The sequence below is a fragment of the Eutrema salsugineum genome, unplaced genomic scaffold, assembly GCF_000478725.1.
Source record: "Eutrema salsugineum unplaced genomic scaffold, Eutsalg1_0 scaffold_19, whole genome shotgun sequence".
In the NCBI taxonomy this organism is placed as follows: Eukaryota; Viridiplantae; Streptophyta; class Magnoliopsida; order Brassicales; family Brassicaceae; genus Eutrema; species Eutrema salsugineum.
Window position 1 is genome coordinate 562165 of NW_006256838.1, and position 20911 is coordinate 583075.

General features: G+C 35.1%; 4 protein-coding genes across 5 annotated transcripts; 1 reads left to right on the plus strand and 3 right to left on the minus strand.

The window, feature by feature from the left end:
• Positions 1-1540: 1540 nt before the first annotated feature.
• On the minus strand, positions 1541-3797 carry LOC18020312 (dof zinc finger protein DOF3.7). 2 transcript variants are annotated; one of them, XM_024157060.1, is made up of 3 exons: positions 3620-3797; positions 2421-2937; positions 1541-2336 (listed from the first exon to the last, which is right to left on the minus strand). In XM_024157060.1, the coding sequence occupies exons 1-3, from the start codon at positions 3641-3643 to the stop codon at positions 1969-1971; spliced, it is 909 nt and encodes a 302-aa protein (XP_024012828.1). In that variant the 5' UTR covers positions 3644-3797; the 3' UTR covers positions 1541-1968. The 2 variants fall into 2 exon arrangements, with proteins under 2 accessions (XP_024012828.1, XP_006402435.1); XM_006402372.2 differs by having other exon boundaries at positions 1541-2937.
• Positions 3798-6390: 2593 nt separating this feature from the next.
• Positions 6391-7174, minus strand: LOC18020313. Its single transcript, XM_006402373.2, has 2 exons — positions 6656-7174; positions 6391-6540 (listed from the first exon to the last, which is right to left on the minus strand). The coding sequence occupies exons 1-2, from the start codon at positions 7166-7168 to the stop codon at positions 6496-6498; spliced, it is 558 nt and encodes a 185-aa protein (XP_006402436.2). The 5' UTR covers positions 7169-7174; the 3' UTR covers positions 6391-6495.
• A 574-nt stretch (positions 7175-7748) lies between these two features.
• Positions 7749-11486, minus strand: LOC18020314 (auxin response factor 18). The gene is made up of 13 exons (XM_006402374.2): positions 10931-11486; positions 10550-10665; positions 10368-10466; positions 10224-10280; positions 9964-10104; positions 9799-9883; positions 9621-9711; positions 9382-9546; positions 9171-9284; positions 9027-9099; positions 8479-8946; positions 8216-8403; positions 7749-8104 (listed from the first exon to the last, which is right to left on the minus strand). Exons 1-13 carry the CDS (start codon positions 10971-10973, stop codon positions 7990-7992), a joined length of 1755 nt encoding a protein of 584 aa, XP_006402437.1. The 5' UTR covers positions 10974-11486; the 3' UTR covers positions 7749-7989.
• Positions 11487-18322: 6836 nt separating this feature from the next.
• On the plus strand, positions 18323-20147 carry LOC18020315 (aspartyl protease family protein 2). Its single transcript, XM_006402375.2, has one exon. The coding sequence runs from the start codon at positions 18425-18427 to the stop codon at positions 19877-19879; it is 1455 nt and encodes a 484-aa protein (XP_006402438.1). The 5' UTR covers positions 18323-18424; the 3' UTR covers positions 19880-20147.
• The last annotated feature ends 764 nt before the right edge of the window (positions 20148-20911 follow it).

A 20911-nucleotide genomic window follows, 5' to 3' on the forward strand; every position in this document is an offset into this window, starting at 1 on the left:
ATGCGACTTTTTAAGTAATACGACACTTGAAATGAATATGCAAACTTACGTCAATTCTGTATGCCGCCACTCACCATTGGAATATTATTTTTTTCCAGCTAGATGAAGATTAATTAGCGGATTAGGTGGATGAACCGTGAAGGTACGGTTTAATTATTCTTATTATTATAGTATTTGTTAAAGATTGGAAAAAAAAAATTGTCGTGGAATGTGACATTGCGGTAAACCTGGTAATAACGAGAATTCAATGAAACCATGCCGTCCTCTACGAATCAAAGTGGGTGTTTGCTTTATGAGATTTAATTTCTACTCATTACAAATGATGTTGATTTTATATTACTGATCTACACATACTACAAGTCTACAACTATTAACTTAACTAATTAATGTTACAACTTACAAACGGCTTTCGGTTGGAGCAGGTTAACTTGTTTTTTTGGGCAGTGTGTTAATTAATTCTCAGTTTGAACTTCTTATTACCAATTATCTACTCGGAAAATCATTGTCTTTTCAGGAGTTTTTTTTGTCTTAAAACAAATGTTGTTTTAGTTTAGAACTTTTAATCTGTGAAGTTTCAAAATAATAATAATACTCATCTTTAAAGACGTAGTAAAGAATTTACCTCAAAAATATAAAACATCGCTAAGTTCACGCACGGGCACAAAAGTCAAAAAGCTGAGAAGCTCTATAAGTATATTAGTGTCCCCAAAATGCGATGCTTTAGGATTTGATAATCATGACTCTCCGTGGATAATGATCCCGATCATATTTGTTTATTTTTATCACCCATTATTATATGAACTAAAATATACTATTATTATTAATAATGACTTTGATGCTCTAACTTCGCAATTAATATAATTATGATACGTGTTAATCAATTGATTAGATTTTGACATTATAAATATTTATTCCAATTGATAAGTTACATTTTGGATCGATGGTTCCATAAACATCTCAACTTATACACTGTCGAGTTTTGGTTATAGAACCATCATATACAATTATAATTAATATGTTAATTATTCAATTTTTTAGAGCTGGATATAAATACCTGAACATTCAATTTATTACCACAATTTTCTTTTGTTTTGTCAGATCCCATAATGCCATTTAAAATATCTGTAAGAATATCTGTTTTGTCAGCATAACTGTTCTATTTTGTCCGTTGCTATATATCCATTTGATCTATACTATTTGCTATGTTACTGAAAAACACAACTAATAAAACTGTTGCTATAGCAATGACAACAATGAAATATCACCACAATCATTTTTTTCCTGTTATATATTAGATACTTCCAAGTACTAATTAGTACAATACGTGAACGGAAATCGCATCTTCACTTCAGTCACATTTTAGCAAACCCTTTCACAAACAAAACAAAAATCTTCAGTTACAATTTGGATCGATGGTTCCATAAACATCTCAACTTGTTCCGTGCCTAAAAACAAGTAATGATCTAGTACAAATAAATAATATTTAAAGCTGTAAGTACTCAACAAAAATAAAAGTAAAAATGAATCAATTACACGAACACTTATACAAATAGAAGAAATGATGAATACAGATCTCATTGATTACAGACAAAGCCCTCGTGTTCATACAAATAGAAGAAATGATGAATACAGATCTCATTGATTACAGACAAAGCCCTCGTATTCACTTATTCTTCTACCTTCATATCCCTCACCATTCCTCATGAGCAAAGACCCTTATGATACTAAAAAAAAATTATAAACTACCATCAAACCCAATTATGAAAATATATCTATTTTAAAAAACCCGAAAAGATGGAATAAAAAGACAATCTGTAAACTAAGTTCTGACAACTTTAACTAAAGTACCCCATGTGAGAAAAAACAAAAGATCATCAAAGCAAAAATATAATAAAATAAGAAGGTAAAAAAAGTGAAAAGAGAGAAGAAAAGCTAATAAGTTCATGATCTCTTCTTAACCCTTTTTTTTCACCACGAATATCCTCCTGTATTACTGAACATCCCACTCCAATATGTATTATTACCATGGCTCTTCTCTTGGGTTGTGCTTGAAAGCTCTTTCATGTCTGAAAAAGGGAACAAAACTCTACTTGCCCCATTCATGCCATCAGCATGATTACTATCGTCAGCGCTTTGGTTACTGTTGATGGTGTTATGTCCAATCCCTTGATGATGATCGATGGAGAACGAAAGGTTATTGTTACTCTGTTTGTAATCAGCCATTGCTGGAAACCCTAAAGATGAGTAAAGGACTGAGTTTGAATCCATCATTTGACCAGGCAAGAACGTGTTCATGCCTCTTGAAGAGATTCCATTGGATCTTAGAAGCTCGAGAGCTGAGACAGGAGATAATGAAGCATATATTGAGGATGAAGTATTATTGTTCTCGATCTTGGGCATATGAATAAACTGAGACATACCATGATGATGATGATGATCTTGCATGACCGGGAAAGACAACAAGTTGAGATCTTTTGACGACTTATTCGGGATTTGGCTTGAGAAAAGAATCGGTGGGTTCAGATCTGGAAGTTTCGGATTGGAAGGTGAAGCTAAATGTGTTGAGGATCTCTTGTTCTTTCTTGAGCTGCCTCCGACAGGGACATTACGAAGAGAGCCACCTTCGGTCCAGTACCTTCGACAACCTTTGCAGAAGTATCTTGGTTGCGTGAGACTGTAGTTGTTGTAATAACAGAACTTTGTGTTCGTTGAGTTACATCTTGGGCAGTTTACTTTCTCTTGTGGTCTCGCCTTTCTACTTTCCATCGTAGTAGCCGTGTTATTGTTATTTCCGGCGCCAGATCCGCCGTTGGATGCGGTAGCATTTGGCCTTGTTGTGGTGGCGATGAATGTTTGTTGTTGTTGTTGCGATGTGTTGTTGGTTGTGTCCGAAATCATTTGCTCGATTGGTTTTACGTTTATCATTTCTTGAAACCCCTATAATAATTAAGATAAGGTTTATTAATTACTGGCCATGTCAAAGAGAATAATAACAAATTGCAAAACCGAATCTCGAATCTCGCCAAGATTAGGGTTTAATAAGATGAATGAAAATTGAAGTAATAATTAAGCTCAACGTACGTACTATAAGATAATAAAAATTAGGGCTTTTTGGTTGTATCGTCGGTGCTTTAAAAGAAAATTAATTCGAGAAAGGAGACTAGGAGAGTATAACACAACTTAGAAAAAGAACTGGTAAGACCTGAGCACCAAGAACAAAAGGTAAATAACAAATCATACCTTTTTCATCCATGAGTTATCAAAATCTATAATTAATGACACAAAAAGTTGGAGTTATGGAAAACAAAAGTTTCTTTATCTCCATTCAGAATTTTGAAAGTTTCGAAACGGATAATTTTCCATGCAAATATTCAAATATAAAAACATATCCAAATAAAAACTTCTACATATATATCTCTATAAGACTTTTCATATAAACCACAAGAAGCGTCATAAGAAAACTTGGTTACATACATACATACATACATACATGTACTGATGTACATGTCTATATATATATATATATGCATGTGAGTATGGCGATAGAGAGAGGGGGGGGGGAAAGAGTTATAGAAGAAGAAACAAACAGATATAGGAAAGGGAGATCTTTTTGACGTACCTGCGTCCATTTCGTAGCATCCATGAACTTTGACAAATAGAAAGGCGGAGAGAGAGAGATCTAGAGAGAAAGAGAGGGTAAAGAGCAAAGAGAGAATGTTTTGGAGAGCTTTTTTCGGAAAATTTCTTCTTTTTTGGGACGATATGGCTCTATGCGTTAGCTTTCACTTTATGGATGATGAAAGACAGCAGCCAAGAGGAAGGAGAAGAAGAAGAAGAGAAGAAACCTGCAAAATAAAATATAAAATTTTAATCAAAAAGCAAAAGGAGGGTTTGTTGTTTTTGACTAGTGATAATAATGTCTCATGGCCTCCCTCTCTAGTAATTTTCTGGTCCCTCTTTATATATTTTTTAAAGAAAATGATATTCTGGCTAAAATTAAACTTGTTCTATTTTTGAAATTGGTTGGCTCAATAAAAGTCGTGATAATATATGTATATATATATATATATATATATATATTGTATAGAATTCAAATTCAAGTAAAATACGGTAGCACTCATGTCAAAAAAAAAAAAAAACAGTTAGCACTCTACATTTCGTGGTTTAAATTATTTTTCACCAAATTCGAGGTGAATCATACTTATCATAATATTTCATATATTGCGAGTGAATTGTTATGAAAAATATAAAGGTCTGTTTCTTGTGGGTAGATTGTCGTTTGTAATATTATCTAAATTTCTTAAATTCCAATTCACTATATAATATCCATGGAAAAAAAACTAATGTACTATGTTGAATACTCTTACTTCATATCATAATAATACAAAGCGTGAGTGGAACTGTGAGTTGTATACTATTCCCCCCCCACCCATTTGATGATTTATATTATTTTTCGAGCTAGCTTACGATTTGTCAATTACCTTGTCAATTTCAAAATTCTTATTTTAGCAAAAAAAAGCAACAATTCAGAATTCTTAGAGCATACCTACATATATAGATATTATCATTACTCTATATGTGATTTATAAATCATGTGTAGATTAGGTTACGAAATTCGGGGGCGAACTTCAAATCCCAATTACATAATCAATTTATAATAAAGTTGTGACTTAACATGGTCGATAAAACACATGGTTTTTCGTTTCTATACTTTTTTTATAAAGTACAATATATATGTTGACTGTATTAGGGAATATGGATAATTCGAACGTAATAATACTTTACTTTATTTTATTATGTTATTTGGACGAAAAATGGGGACACCAAAATTTGTATCCCCTATTTCAATTGTGAATTGTGATCTGCTTTTCGTAAAAGGACCATATATATTACACCACACATGGCTATATATATAAAGTTATTATGACTTTATTCTTAAATCGGCAAAGCTATAACAAATGCTTCGTTAATCAGATAATTAAAATAAAAGTTTGTAAAAAGCACGTAAACTGAAAATCGAGGCCAATAATAAGAAACCAAATGAACTTTTAAACAAAAAAATACTGCACGAGTTATAATGTTGTCTGCTTATCTGGCTTTTGGGTTTATGAATAATCATTCGAAAAATATTAATCACGTGTAAATAAAATGTAATTATCTAACGTGCGAATTTTTTCACTAAAGTGATTAAATCACAGATTTCACAAATGATCGTTGCAGGAATTGATTAAACCATAATAGTTACATACGCTGCTGGGAGTTTAATCGTTTTCGTATTAATATAATTTAAATTAGTTATAGAAAAACATACTCTCTCTATCATGTTGTTCTAATATTCTTTTCATAAATTAAGAAATAAGATAAAAGGTTTTTTATATCCTTATTAGTTTATAGAAAATAATTTTTAGAATTATATTTATAACTAATTTTCTAAATTTATTTTTATATTAAAATTTATATTGAAATTTTAAAACAACATTCTTTTTTAAAAAAAAAAAATTTGTAAAATGGAGAAAATAGTAAATTTTTAGTTTATGTTGTTCTTTGGATCGAAAAGAAAAACAAATTGTGTGGGTATAGTCAGGGTTGGAAAAGAATTAACGAAGGACCGACAAGAAGCGACAAAGAAGAAATGGTGGGGGCCGTTTCTGGGGCGTGATTGAAATATTTAGCTTTTCTCAAATCTAAGGACTGTTTTTTTATTCAAATCATTTCTCTTCCCTGACGTTGACACCTGTTTTTCCTAGCCAAACACCCTCTCCCACAACAATCCTCTCTCTCCATCTCTCGTGTCATTTTTTGCTTCTAGCTTCACCTTCCCTGCCGTTTTTCTCCAGACTTACACGACCTACAACGTTCACGTGTGCTCTATTGTTCAGCCACTATAAGGTTTTATTCCCTGGACCATTATAGTGTTCGGCCCATCAATTTATTGGGCTTAATAGTGGCCCATCAATTATATATCTTTTTATTACATTGCTAATTTTTTTTAAAGACGACTTATTACATTGGTATATTCTCATTTTCGGCTTGGTCAAAGTATATATTCATATTTTGTTGTTTCTCCCCAACTGGTTATGGAATTAAGAATGACCAAGTTAAGAGTTCAGATGTGTAGGATATATAAAAGAAATATTTTAATTCGTAGCCACCGAATTTCGAAACTTTTTATACAAAAAAAATAATAATTGATTGGACCGCTTTGATGTAATGATGATCGCATCTGAAGGAACCACACATCCTAGCCACTAATTATGCATTATTTGTTCATTCTATAATGGCCCACCAACACTTTCTCGCAACATTCTTATCTTCCATAAAGATATATGATATATCTAATGAGCAGCTATACATTCGAATCCAGCTCTGTCCTAAATAATATAATTGGATAATTGTTTTTATTGGGCCAATATGTTAGGCCTAAAATAGCCCAGATTGGCCCAAGAGACTGAAGACAAGTACTCCGGTGACAAATTTTATAGACACGATCTCCTTTCAAAAGCCATCTTTTTTCAGCTGCTTCTTCTTCCATGGAACTCCCTGCAAAATCAAAGAAGATACAAACAAGGATGTGTGACACAGTCTTGTCTCTTTTTTACAAGACAGGGAAACACTTTAAGACATACAGTAGAAGGAAATTCAAGGGTTACTTTACCCAGAAGTAACACCTAGTGATATCAGAGAAAGAACAGAGATCTCCAGGTCTAGTGATTTTCGTTTCGTTTCCATTTTCTGATGGAAAGACGAAACTACACTTTCCGGTCACATCATCAGCTCTATCTTTCTTCCACCGGAACCACCGTTTCAAACCGGGGAGAAGATGATGATCTGAAGCCAGGGGCGTTTTGGTAAACGCAACAGGAAGGAGCAGTCTCGGAGGCAAATGAAGACGCTTGGAGTTAAGAGGAGCTCGAAGAGCATGGTGGTGTTTAGGCTTGCCAGGTTCTTCTTCCCAGGAGAAAGGAACAGAAGCGCGAGTGTGTGATAAATCATCAGGGGACGACAAGAGTGACATTGACACGTGGTGACTTACTACTGGTGATGACATGTATTGTAGCTTTCTCGATTTCGCGGCTAAGACAAGTTGAAGTTTCGATGTGATGATCACCTCCTCCTCATCATCGTCTTCTTCAGTACATATATCATTCTTGTTGCTGCTTGTGATCATTTTGGGAGAGTGGGGAGTGTGAAGAAGACCACAAATGGATTAAATAATATGTAATTGTCATTGAAGATCCAACCGCTGGATTATTTCGTTACTCGATCCTTAAACTAAAAGTCAAACCATACTCTTTTGTTGAGGAAAATTAGTCACGACAATTTCACCTACAAACTACAACTATAACACCGCTCGTATTAATTTTGTTTGAAGAAAAAACAAACAGATTTTTTTTTGTTTTTATTTTTAATTTAGTTCATTTTTATTGAATTTCAGGTCAACTTAAAATGCCCTCAATTTTAGTAAAGTCCGTAGATCCAAAAACCTAACACTAATCATTTTACCATGATTTTAATCAGAAACTTTTTTTTTTTGGCATCGTTGACTACTTGATTTTTACAAGAATCCAAGACTTTCATACCATGCCCACCGCCTCGATTCCCACGCCCTTAGTGCAAAATCTAATTTTAATTTATTTATTATTCGCTATTGTTTTGTTTATATTTCGATAATTATTTGATTAGATTCCATCATTTGCACCCATACTTAATTGATGTACTTGGTTTTGACAATTGAATGGGTTAAGGAACACAACAAACGTAAAAGTCTGAATCGACCCATCAACCACTGTCCCAAACCAAAATATTTAATCGCCAACTTGAAAATTGACTAGAAAAGAAAACTAAGGTCCAAGACCATGAGATTCTTTATATACAAACCTAAATAAAAGACCCTTACGACCCAAAGTTGCTAAAAAACGACGTCGCCGAATAACCTTAATATATAGCTAAACTCTCACACCTAATACACTAGATCCATAATGACGATTATCAATCCATACTTTCTTCATCCTCTAACGACGAAGAAATCTTCATTTTCGTTGTCATTTTCTTAACCTCATCGCTCGAATATATAAATATCTTCTTCGCCATCTTGCAAAACTCACTGCAAATTTCCATAGACAAAATAGAACATATTCAATAATTCACCGTTAAAGGAGTTCATTAATCATAGTTTAAACCGGAAAATGGTTAACCACTTTGTGATATGACTTACTTCCATGGATCATCTCCAGCAAGCATCATATCTCCTTCATCATCTGTGAAGACAACTATCCATTTGTCTCGAGAAAGAAGCTGTCCTTGGATCTCAAACATCTCCTCAAGCTCTTTAATCAACTCATCATATGATTTCAACAGCGTTAAATCAACCGCACGACCAACAGCAATCCCTTGCATTTGCACCTATCAATCCAAAAATCAAGAAAATCAGATTTCAGAACATTGTTACATGAGTTTTAAAGTGATAAAGATGATTACTTTGGTTCGAGTCCTCGATGTTTGTTGCTTCTTCTGCTCATTACTTGCGTTTGGAGTGATGGGTTCTTGACACTTGGCCACTGCAGAAGTATCGAGCGATTGCTTCTCTGGAGGGATAAGAGCAGGAGGACTGCTTGCGAGATCAAATCCAAACAGCCTGTAGCAACAACTCGCAGGAGTAGGAGTGTCAGCTTTGAAGCTGTTGTTTATAGCAAATCCACCTGGATTTCTCTCAGTTGATGGATCTTGGAACAGTTTAAGGGATGCATTGGTGGGATCTTGGCTCTGAGGGAAGCTGTACAATAAATTAGCTGGAGCTGGAGTCAAAACCGAGGATTCGATGGGTCTTGACCGCTTGCATTTCGGTTGTGCAGGTGTTGAAACTGGGGAAGTTGGCAAGAAAGGCTCAATCTCCCATGGTGAGACTTTGTCTGGTCTCTGAACTGTTGTTGGCTCATCCCATTGGACCTAAGAAGAGATAGTAATACTGTTATATAGGAAAATGATAAAACCGGTAAAATGAAAGAACATTGAATGGTTAACTGAACCTGCAATGATCTCCATTTAGAAGCTGGCCATTGCGAAGATAGATCTCCAGTTCCCACAATCGTACCCGTAAATCTGAAAACACTCAAGGATTGAGAATCAAGAATACTAAATTAATGATCAGAAGAAAAGAATTGGTATCTTACATCCTCTCAGGAGACTCTTCTCCTTCAAATCTCATTCTGAATCGGGTACCGAGAGAAAATCCATGCTTCATAGCTTCCATATACTTGTTCACTCCTACTATGAATTGGCTTATTCTGAAAAGACACAAAACTTTCTTAAATCTAATTCATAAAACAAACTATGTGTGAATATAGCAGTATCATCTAGGGAAACAAGAAGCAATAAATGTACCTAGGCTTGTAAAACACAACAAAGAGTGTTTGTGTACGCACAGCATGAGAAGCTGTAGCAAGAACTCCCAAATGCATGCTCTGACTCGAGATAACCGAAGTAGGCATCGTGCTCTGATGCCGAGCTAAACGCCTAACTCCGACTCTTAAATCCCCATTCTCACCCCTAAAAACACAAAGGCATTTTATGAATTGCATAAAACTAAAACAGGACCAGTAAAGTTTCGGAAAAGGAAGTACCTCAAGAACACAAAAGCATCTCCAGCTACAAGTCTTTTCGAGGATACAAATGTACTCCAACCTGTGGTAAGCAAATGCCTCCTAGGTTGTCCTAAACCAAAAACAAACTCTCATCTCTCATTTAGCCCAAACACAGTTACATAAAAGCCAAATATATTCCACGATTTAGTGTCAATACCTCTGAATATATGCTTAAACCTCCATTCAACCCCATGAAGATCTCTAGTCACAAGGTCTTGAGTAGGAGTAGCTTGTGTCATGTCCTAAAAAAGTGTTATTGGAGTGAGAATTCAAGAAAAAAATTCTTCAGTTGAGAAGGCTTTGTTTGTAAAGAAATTATTACCAAGGCAGGCAAGCATTCAGTGGCGTGTTTACGAAGAACAGAGAATCCACCATGAGTGCTTGTATCTGAAGCCGTTAGAATCTTAACAAACGAATGGAACATTTGTTTTGTCGGTTCAACGAGAGGTGTGGGTTCACTTTGCTGGAAAAAAAATCAAAATCACTTTCAGCAAATAACAATTCCCAGAAGAAAAAGAAAGTCTTTTTCTGCTCAAACTTTTTATCTTGGGATAAATTTCAGCTCAAACTTTAATAACTTACATCAACCTCTGGTTGTAATGTGATCTGAGCGTAAACTTCATCTGTTTCATGCTCCGCCTATACATCAAAACTTAAACAACTTAAATAAGATTCAGGGGAGATTACAAAAAGGGGGAGAAATAAGAAATAAGATCAAAATTTTACCTTTAACATCACACTAAGAACTCGACAAAGTATCTTGGGAGGAAGATTAAAATCAGGTATTTCTTCTGATTCAATTCCCTGATTAGTTGAAGCCACAAGCTGCAAAAACCAGAAATCAGAAAGAGAATGGGAAAAAAAGGAAGAAAAAAATTAAAGTAGAGAGATTAATTTTGGGTATATACTTGTTCCATGTGACCCTGAGGGAAGTAGAAAACTCTCTCTTCAGCAAGAGGAACCTCCACTAATGGACCTGCACAAGCTTTCCATAGCTCTGTGTACAGCTGATCCTGATAAGACCCTAAAATCAAACAATAAAAACCCTAACAGTCACATTTCAGCGGCACAACAAGGAAAAATAAGGAAAGTTTTGAAGATATACGAGAAGAAATTAGAAATGGTTTTTTTAAGCTTGTTTCTCGAGAAAATCAAGGAAAAATTGCAACTCTACGAAGCTGTTTCAGAGCAACCAAACAGAGTCACTGGTAGAGACAACAACAATAACAAAAAAAACGATTTTTTTTTTTTAATTTCTTTAATCTCTTTAATCTCTCCCTCTTACTCACTTGGCGAGGAATTTCTGAAATCATCCCCATCTACATTCGCCATTGAAGAACCCAGATGAAAACAAGAGAAGAAGAAGCAGAAGAAGAAGAAGAAGAAGAAGAAGAGAAGAAGAAGAGGAGGAGAGAAAATAAACTATAAAAAAAACCTTCACGCGCTAAACACTACTCTTAACCCCATGAAAGAAACACGAGAGAGAAGAAAGAAAAGAGCCATCAAAGGAAATAAAAGCAAAAAACTTTTCTCTTCTTTTTTAACAGGACACAACGGACGGTTATGTCTGTATTGATTACACAGCGTAATTCAGGCACTGTTTGATAAATCTCTCTCTCTTTTTCCCCGATTTTTTTTTTCTTTCAGCCACGAAACCGATCCTCTCTCTCTCCTCAATCTTTTTTTTTGTCTTCTCCTCTCCTCTCAGATTCCGTGTTGTTTCGCCTCAACAATCACAAACTTCTCGCCGTTTCTTCTTTCTAGCTTTGCTTGCTTCTCTATACCTAACCCCGATCTGCAGCAAACCAAAGCTGCTTCCTTTTTTGAAGAAGTCTCACGGTATCATGCAGAGATTCACACACTCTCTCTCTATATATATATACATATATATACGTCTCTTTATTAGTTCAGATTCTGAAGACCTGTCATTTCCACCACCAGTAACTTCAGTTGAAGCTCCAATTCCTTTATATTCATTTATTGAAATTTTCTATAATTGTTAAATTTTTGATTTCTCATGTCACCGCTAAAAAGGAAACTGAATTTTGTTTCCAAAGTAATAATATTTTTTTTTTATAACTAAGGTGTCATGGCCCCCATCGAAGTGGGTTCAGACTAGTCACGTGGGCGACCAAATGGCACTTCATGTGTCGGCTTCTGAAACGCTGCAGCCCATATGTGAATTTCGCAGTGACCGGGACTTGAACTCGTGATGATGGGTACCTTAGCTGAAGGTCCTTTACCACCAGAGCTAGAGGCTCCGGTTAGTAATAATAAATTTAATAAGACTGCACAAAACGAAGGGTCACACGACGTTACATAAGATACTGTATTTTTCGGACCTGCTTTTGATCCTTACTAATTAACCACGATTAAATTAATTTCAACCGTGGTTGAATTTTACATTTTTGTAAGAACGTACGGTGCGATTAACGAAGAGGGCCAATCGCAGCCGTCCGATAGACGCTGTAATAAATGAGACATCTCCTCACTTACACTATATTCCCTAAAATGCCCCTAACAGGAGGAGCGCGTAAAGCACAAACGCTAGAACTGATCCCGTTTCCGGTATGACTTGACGGTGCCGTTACCCACAATCGTCTATTTCCCTTGTGTCTGGATCGTGGCAGGCAAAGGTGTCGGCTTCTGTGTTATACCCCGGCCAGATTTTTTCTTTCCGTTATTTTTTTTTTTTGTTCTAACATCACATATGTTTTTCCCTCGCTATTTTTTTTTACCGTGTAGAGTGGAGTTAATCGATGATTTTTACTGGGACCCACAGCTATGGCTAAACACCCACACTCGCACAAGTCACAGCCATGACTCTTTATGGGACGAGGACCTTGGGAACCGTACGAGTTATCTTAACACGTGCCGAGTCAGTTTCGAGTCACGCGCGTTCTTATTGTTCTCATTTCTTTCACGCGCTTTGTTAATTACAGCCAAAAAAATAAAGTCATGCTTACAGTTACAGATCATCCTAGCCCGGAAAAAAAGATTGTAACGTTAAAAGAAAAACACATAACCAGGTGTGAAGGAAATAGAGTGTGAAAAACACGCGCTTATAAGAGGAGAGTGGAGAACAGGAGAGAGAAAAAAGTGTATATGAAAAAGCCATGCCGAAGTGTCGGAGGAGAAAGTGGTCCCCATATAGACACGTCAGAGTTAAAAAAAATTGCCACGCTGTTAGGTCGTATTCAAGATCGACACGTGCCAAATGCTGACTTGTCCTACTTATTTGCTCAATTACAGAGGAAGAAAACCTTCTCTCCCCCATAAAAACACACTTGACACTTCCATACCCCAATAATAAATAGTGAATGCGGTCCAAAAATATTACTAAGTTTTCACTTAAATATATCCAAATCCTATAATGGAAAATATACACAACACGATGTCTGTCTGTAACCTAACTACTAACTATTGGGTTTCAAATCTTTATGTAACTTAAGTTCTAACTATAGAAGGCTAGGAAACGTCGCCTATTTTACAACGTACTTAACACAGACTGCATGATAAAATAGGAAAATAATGAAAAGGTAAAAACAAAATTAACCAAACAGACTGTTTTTCATAGTGTTTTAAAATCCTTAGAACCGTAAAATGGTGTTTTATGTTATCCTCAGAGTTGTAGTGCGGATTTCTCTAGCTATTCAATAACATGAGGCCTACGAAATAGTGGCTTTTGCATCACGAAACACAACTACATTACACACTATTTGCGCATCTTTGATTAAAATATGCGAACGCCCACAAAAACAAAAATTATATATTTTTTGTGTTCTTAATTAGAATCATGGTCTAAATTCTCCCAATCAATAAACATGAATCGTATATGAGAAACGGACTAATTTGTTAATTTTATCTAAACGACTTTTTAAAACAGTGCAACATTGTTGTACGGGCAATCCTTGCAAAGCAGAGAGGAGATCTGAAAGAATCGAATTTCATCACCAAAATGAAATTAAACAGTAAAAAATAGCAATAATAGAAAAGGCAAGAGTATTTGATTACCATAAGATATTCAGATGTATTTAAATAATTTTCACTGAGGTGATTCTTATTCTGCATGGGATTTCATGCTTGCATATCACAATGAATCTAAAGATGATACCTATTTGAACGTCATTTTTAGTTGCGTTTTTTTTACAAAAAAAAATGTGTGTTTTTATTTTTAATTCAGTGACTGATTTGATTAGCTGCGACGGAAATTCTCTCAAGTTGTAAATATTTAAACACAAAAGGTTCAGATAACAATATTAAATTAATAGGATTATGAATATGATCATTCAAAGTGAATATGAACCCATGGATTGGAATAATTAACGATACATTACTTGATTATTTGTAATTTAAAACTTGCCCAGTGGTGTAGTGGAATCCATTACTGTTATATTCCATTGATTATTATTTGATAATATAGTTAATCACTTGTTTAGTCATAGTCGCCACGTCATTAAACAAGAATAAACGAATATTCTTGTTTTATATAATCTTATATTGTCGTCAAAAACAAAATATAATCTTATATTGAACTAATCAACGGTGCTCATTTGTTGTATTGCTGAAAAGAGAACGAAAAGTTGTGGGAAAATACCATCATGGTCCTATCTTTTATTATACTAAAAAATGATTTACACAAAACAAGGTTAATTATGGTATTAGTTGAGTTTAATAGTTTAATAACTTGTTTAGTGATCAAAAATGAATGGTTGGCTTGAGCTGAACCCCCAGTTGAGAAATAAAGATTTGATTCTATCGTCTAATTATACCTTGCAATAGTCAAATTAAACTTCTAAACTTTATACAAACTATAGTTATTGTAAATTAATTTGTACATTTTTACTATTTGATCGTACACCACATTTTCTCCCCTGTCTTCCATTATGCTTATAACGATAAAATATACACAGTATCAGAAATTTATAGAGTTTTTATAAATATATATAACCAGAAACTTATTTATATACATATATTGCTTTCTTTTGCTTTTGGGTGGAGCTTAATCAAGAGTGTTTTAGGGGTAATTAATTTAATAACCGTAGCATTATTAGCATAGGTCTTGTTAGACAATAAACAAATGAAAAATATATACTTATTCCCCACTCACGTTGTATCTATCTATTAATATGATTTCCAAGTATCTTTATTGATAAAATATATCGAAGTATACTGTTTTTTTTTTCTTTCATAAAATCATTAATTTTAAGATATGCTAAAATCATATAAATGACTCTTCCCTTCTCTCAAAGGGTAACAGGATTCAAAACTCTAAGCTCGTTAATAATCAAAAAGAGCTCGGATTTATTAAAGATTATCTACAGTCGATAATATTAATCTGGAAGATTATCATAAGTTGCAAGAAACATTATCAAAGATCATAAGTTGCAGTCAATAATAACATTAGATACAAACCCCGACTTTTAAAGATCATGTCATTATTAAGTCGAAAACAGTAGGCCAAATACATAACAAAACTCACCAAAAAAGTAATTAAATTACGTGTATAATTGTAGAAATGTTGTACAATCATACACGTATGATTACCCTCTTGACCGGGATTTGAAATATATGGACTGGCACTACAGTATACATGGCGTTTTATATATGACCGCGCCAAACACAAAAAAAAAATAAGACTTGAATCATACAAACTTTCCAAATATGAAAAAGTGGGACTTTGCATTACACATAAAAGAATTCAAACGCTGTAATCATATCATTCGCACTCTTTGGATCTTTCTCTGCTTCTTCTCCCCAAACCTGAGGTGGAGTCACGCAGATTGTCAATTATTAAGGGGTACTTTGGTAGTTTCGCAAAAGAAACATCGTCCGTACACATAAAGATTAAAGGGTCACTTTCGACCTACTTCACACTCCCACTTAACCGTTAGGTCAAGCTCCCATCTGGGAGAATCTTTTTGCGATCCATTATCAATTAGAGTTTTTAATTATCCGTACTTTTTTCTTTACACTAAAGATTTGTTCAGTTCACAATACTTTAGTCGCTGAGAGACTATAGTTATGCATCGGCTCTGATAAATCGATCTTTTGAGGAATTTGACCAGAATAATTTTGTGATTTTACAAGATTTTTATTCATCGTACAACTTAGCTATACAGAGTATATGTCCAAGCATGTTGCGATTAAAGAAGTTTAGTAACCAATATTTTCTGGACTTTTGATCAAAACTGATTATCTCATCCTATTATATATACAGATTTGTTTATGTTTCTCATAATTTTTCTATTATCAATAAATACATCATTATGCATTATGACAGAACTAGAAATAACTATATGTATTCCAATGCCGAAAGTCTATTTGCTTTCTGGGGTTAAAGATGAATCACGACAACATTTCATTCATCACGCTCAGCTATATATATCCTTCCAACAGTTTTGAAAATATCCTCGTATGGTATCTTCCTCGTCAAATCGAAAGCTTATAATCATCTTCAAACTGATGTCTATATGAGATCTGGAGACAAAATGCCAGACTATCATACATGAGAACTAAGACCAGCCACGTTAGTTATCAGCGAATAATTCAAACTATACGAGCTCAACTCGCATGGCTTAGACCGGATATATAGCCTCGACGCACCAACATCTTCCTTAGTTAGGTGACACATTTTTAACTTACTGGTTTCAGATCTTCCACATACATAAGCTGAAAAGGTTATGTCCCGTTGAAATAAAATTAAAGCATCACAACAAAAATACAAATTGTAAAATTATACGTAATCACGAATTCATCAATTTCGTCATTCTTAAGATAATTAAAATAGAATAAGTCAAAACTTCATCATTTTGAAAATTTAATGATAAATTACAAAAAAAAAAAGAAACAGAAGAAACAAATAATCATTCAAGAGTAATATTGACTAATATTGAATAGCACATGCTATTATGTAAAAACGTAAATAATTTTTTCCCCCTTCCAATGCGTAACGATCGCATTCAAATATAGTATTTATAAAACCGAAACTTTTTCCCTCTAACCAATGTATGACTAACTTAGGTGACATTCTGGTTTTTCATCCATCATTGCTCTCATTTACTAGTATTTGTTTTAAATGGTTGGGTAGGATCCAAGCATTTTGTAATATCTATTTATTGTTTTCAACTTTTTTTTTCAAATCAAATGTTAAAGTTACACCACAACTTCGACAGGAGATTGATCAATTTGTTACAGTTATAAATGGAAAGTAAGGAACAGCCAAAAGACAAGCACATATACAAATACATATTTAATTTTGGATTTAAATTATGCACTGCAAAGGAATTTTGTGTAGGATTAGGTGAATGAATGATAAAAACATTATGTGAGAAGGGTAAATAGTAATATAAGTGAAGAGGGGACCATAAAGATAGATATATGATATATCACATGATCTCTCTCTGACACTGAAGATGGGCCTCAGTCTCTCGTCCTCCCCATTATTTGTTCCTGAAAAAACTTCTGCTTCTGATAAGTCTTTATTTGTCTAAATGTTTATATAAAAGAAATTTTAGTATGCTTTTTTTTGTTAATTTAGTAATGGTCGAAGAATAAAATTATTGCAATTTATACTCAAACGATTAGATATCATCTAATATATATATATATATATATATATATATATATATATATATATATATATTTATCTGATATGGTTGGAATATTTTGTTTATAGATTTCTACCATTTTAATAATTTTAAACACGTGAATCTAAAAATTATATATATATATATATATATATTAAAATGCTAGTTTTTAGTATGAATATCCGAGTATTAACCAGATTTTTTGTTGGTAGAAGAGTAATAACCAGATTATTATTCTGAAAATGTAATGATAAAATAATTCACAAACTATTGAGGATGTGAAAAAGAGAGACAATTATTGAGAGAGGATAATGAGAGACTACGTGAGGATGAATTTTATAGACTAGTGACTCAAGAAATGGAAATTATTGAGAGATGGCTCAATTATGGGTAATTAGTTCATAGATAGACTAGAGTAGATCAGTAGATAGGGGCTTTAATGTTCATGTTCCCATTCCTAGTTGTTCGTCTGATTTCATTTCCGAAGAGTTTTAGCAACATTGAGTTTTAATTTTAATTTGAAAACCAAATTTTGCTCCTACCTCTCCTTTGAACTTTCCACGCTATTTCAGTTTCTTAAGTGTTCTATTAGCTTTTTGAGAAGCTTCAAAATAATTTGAAAACATACAAACCCAATTACGATCTCGACATAATCTACTAACTATTAATTCATTTTATGAAACTGTTTGTTCCGCTAGTCCAAATTCTTACAACCCATGGGCCACAACAAAGGATGTCAAGGATGGAGTACAAACCCAACGAGCTTACTTATTCATCTACTGTATTTTTATTGAACTATTTAAATACTTCAGAAAAATATCTATGGTTAGGCCTTGAAGCCCACATATCACCAATAATTATGGGCTTAAGTTACAGTAAATAAATAAGAAAGAGTAACAAAGAGAAAAACTAAAAAGAAGGTTCCACCGAGCTTTGAACTCTTCTGGTTACTGGATTCAGATAGGAAAGTTGTGGAATAAAGTCAATAATTTCGTAGTGATGATATTACTAACTCCGGTCTAGAAAAAGAAAAAGGAAAAGAAAGGCGGTCCATATTAATTAAAGTAAAGTTAGCTTTCACACACGAGAGCTTCCTTTGCCTTTTTATATGCTTCGCAGATGACAGACTGAAAACTCTATATACAGATCCTGTGACAACAGTTAAGAAATTTAAACTTGTTTTAATATTTCCCGATGGGGCAACAAAAAGTCCTAAATACCCTCGTCTTCTCCGTCGCTGTTCTCTTCTTCTCTTTCTCCTCCGCCACTTCTTCTTCCCAATACAACACACTCGTCGTCAACACTCTCCCTTCTTCCCCAATCCTCTCATTTCCCGAATCCGAATCCTTGATCAGTGATTCCGACTCCACAACTTCACTTTCCGTCCACTTATCACACGTCGATGCTCTCTCCTCCTCCTCCGACGCATCTCCGGCGGAGCTCTTCAACCTCCGTCTCCAGCGAGATTCCCTCCGAGTCGAATCTCTAACCAGCCTCGCCGCCGTTTCCGCCGGCCGGAATGTCACGAAAAGACCTCCACGCTCCGCCGGTGGATTTAGCGGCGTTGTTATCTCCGGTCTCTCACAAGGAAGCGGAGAGTATTTCATGAGGTTAGGCGTTGGAACTCCGGCGACTAACATGTACATGGTCCTCGACACAGGAAGCGACGTCGTTTGGCTCCAGTGCTCTCCTTGCAAAGTTTGTTACAACCAATCCGACCCGGTTTTTAACCCGGCTAAATCTAAAACTTTTGCCACCGTCCCATGTGGATCTCGTCTTTGCCGGAGATTAGACGACTCGTCGGAATGTGTCAGCCGACGAAGCAAGGCTTGTCTCTATCAAGTATCATACGGTGATGGATCGTTCACCGTCGGAGATTTCTCCACCGAAACGCTGACGTTTCACGGAGCGCGTGTGGATCATGTGGCGTTAGGATGCGGCCACGATAACGAAGGCTTGTTCGTTGGTGCGGCTGGGCTGTTGGGCCTGGGCCGTGGAGGATTATCGTTTCCGTCGCAGACGAAAAACCGGTATAACGGGAAATTCTCTTACTGTTTGGTTGACCGGACGAGTTCCGGTTCATCTTCTAAACCGCCGTCAACTATTGTATTCGGAAACGGCGCCGTTCCGAAAACCGCCGTTTTCACGCCGTTGCTAACGAACCCGAAGCTAGACACGTTTTATTACTTGCAGCTTTTAGGAATCAGCGTTGGCGGTTCGCGCGTTCCCGGCGTTTCGGAATCGCAATTCAAGCTTGACGCCACCGGAAACGGCGGGGTTATCATCGATTCCGGTACATCGGTTACCCGGCTGACGCAATCTGCTTACGTGGCGCTTAGAGACGCGTTTCGTCTCGGAGCGACAAGGCTGAAACGTGCTCCGTCGTATTCTCTGTTCGATACGTGTTTCGATCTTTCGGGGATGACGACGGTGAAGGTTCCGACGGTGGTGTTTCATTTCACCGGCGGAGAGGTTTCGCTTCCGGCGAGTAATTATCTGATTCCGGTCAACAATCAAGGACGGTTCTGTTTTGCGTTCGCCGGAACAATGGGGAGTTTGTCGATAATCGGGAACATTCAGCAACAAGGTTTCCGGGTCGCTTATGACTTAGTCGGGTCACGGGTCGGGTTTTTGTCTCGCGCGTGTTAGATTTTGAGTTTGAGTTGACTAATCTTTTTCCCAAACTCTCTATGGGAGAAAATAAAAAAGCAATTTATCATATTATTGTCATCAATTTATCATACTACTCATTAGTCATTATTAATGAAGATCCCGAGATGGATATCTCCTCCTATACGGTGGTTTAGAGTTTAAAATCTGTACTTCTCTACGCCCTCTCCAGAGAGAAGTAAATCCTAATTGTATTGTTTTCTTTGAAACTTTCCAAAATAATAATGAAATTATTGGTAACGCACTAGCTAGCCTAGCTTTTTCGTTACTAGCATCAAGTGTTTATTTCGATATACCGTCAACAGAAAGTTTTAGAGTAATAATAAGTAACAATCGATGAAAACATTATGCAACACTCCAACTGTATAACACTTGGTCATAGATTGAGACACTAAACAACTAATCTAAATTGTGTACACACTATTATAAAAAGTTATTCGCACTACATTTAGAAGTTTACCTCAATTATGTCTACCACTATAGCACGCCCGAATTCTGAAATACATCTGATCTGACTTACTTTAGTTTCAAAATTAAATCCCATGAATTTTTTTCACATCTTGCTTTATCACACTATACAAAGCTTATTTGGGTTACTAGCTTCTTACTTCTTTTTTCCCCTTGTTCATCCTTTTTTGGACTCAAGTATGATATATACATATATAGTATGTGTTCGGTGCATCTCGATATTTTGATATGAATCTAAACATATATATGTGTATCGTAAACGACACATTTTATCATTAATATAGGGTGGACATACACACACTTGTTGTTTTCTTTCCATGTGAGCGAGTGTGTGGAGATCAGAAAGTTTTTGGTTTTAAGTGTTATAAGAAGCAGCGTCTACTTTGACAAGAGAATCAAAATAATTTCCTCTGTAAATATATAACAAATCAATAATAATGATTAATAATCCGGAATGAGATAGAAAAAAACATCCTCGATGAGGATACAGAGACAAAGTGCGGCACATGGGCCCATATGGTCAGAATAATGCAACTACCGAAC

Excerpts from the sequence above, each read along its gene's own strand:
- LOC18020314 (XM_006402374.2), bottom strand. The coding sequence starts at position 10,973 with ATGGCGAATGTAGATGGGGATGATTTCAGAAATTCCTCGCCAA. Across the intron at positions 9,884-9,963 it reads CTGAATGCTTGCCTGCCTTG|GACATGACACAAGCTACTCC; the intron begins GTAATAATTTCT and ends ACACTTTTTTAG. Across the intron at positions 9,285-9,381 it reads GTTGTGTTTTACAAGCCTAG|AATAAGCCAATTCATAGTAG; the intron begins GTACATTTATTG and ends GTGTCTTTTCAG.
- LOC18020313 (XM_006402373.2), bottom strand. The coding sequence starts at position 7,168 with ATGATCACAAGCAGCAACAAGAATGATATATGTACTGAAGAAGACGAT. Across the intron at positions 6,541-6,655 it reads TCACTAGGTGTTACTTCTGG|GGAGTTCCATGGAAGAAGAA; the intron begins GTAAAGTAACCC and ends TTGATTTTGCAG.
- LOC18020312 (XM_006402372.2), bottom strand. The coding sequence starts at position 3,643 with ATGGATGCTACGAAATGGACGCAG. Across the intron at positions 2,938-3,619 it reads ATGCTACGAAATGGACGCAG|GGGTTTCAAGAAATGATAAA; the intron begins GTACGTCAAAAA and ends TAATTATTATAG.
- LOC18020315 (XM_006402375.2), top strand. The coding sequence starts at position 18,425 with ATGGGGCAACAAAAAGTCCTAAATACCCTCGTCTTCTCCGTCGCTGTT.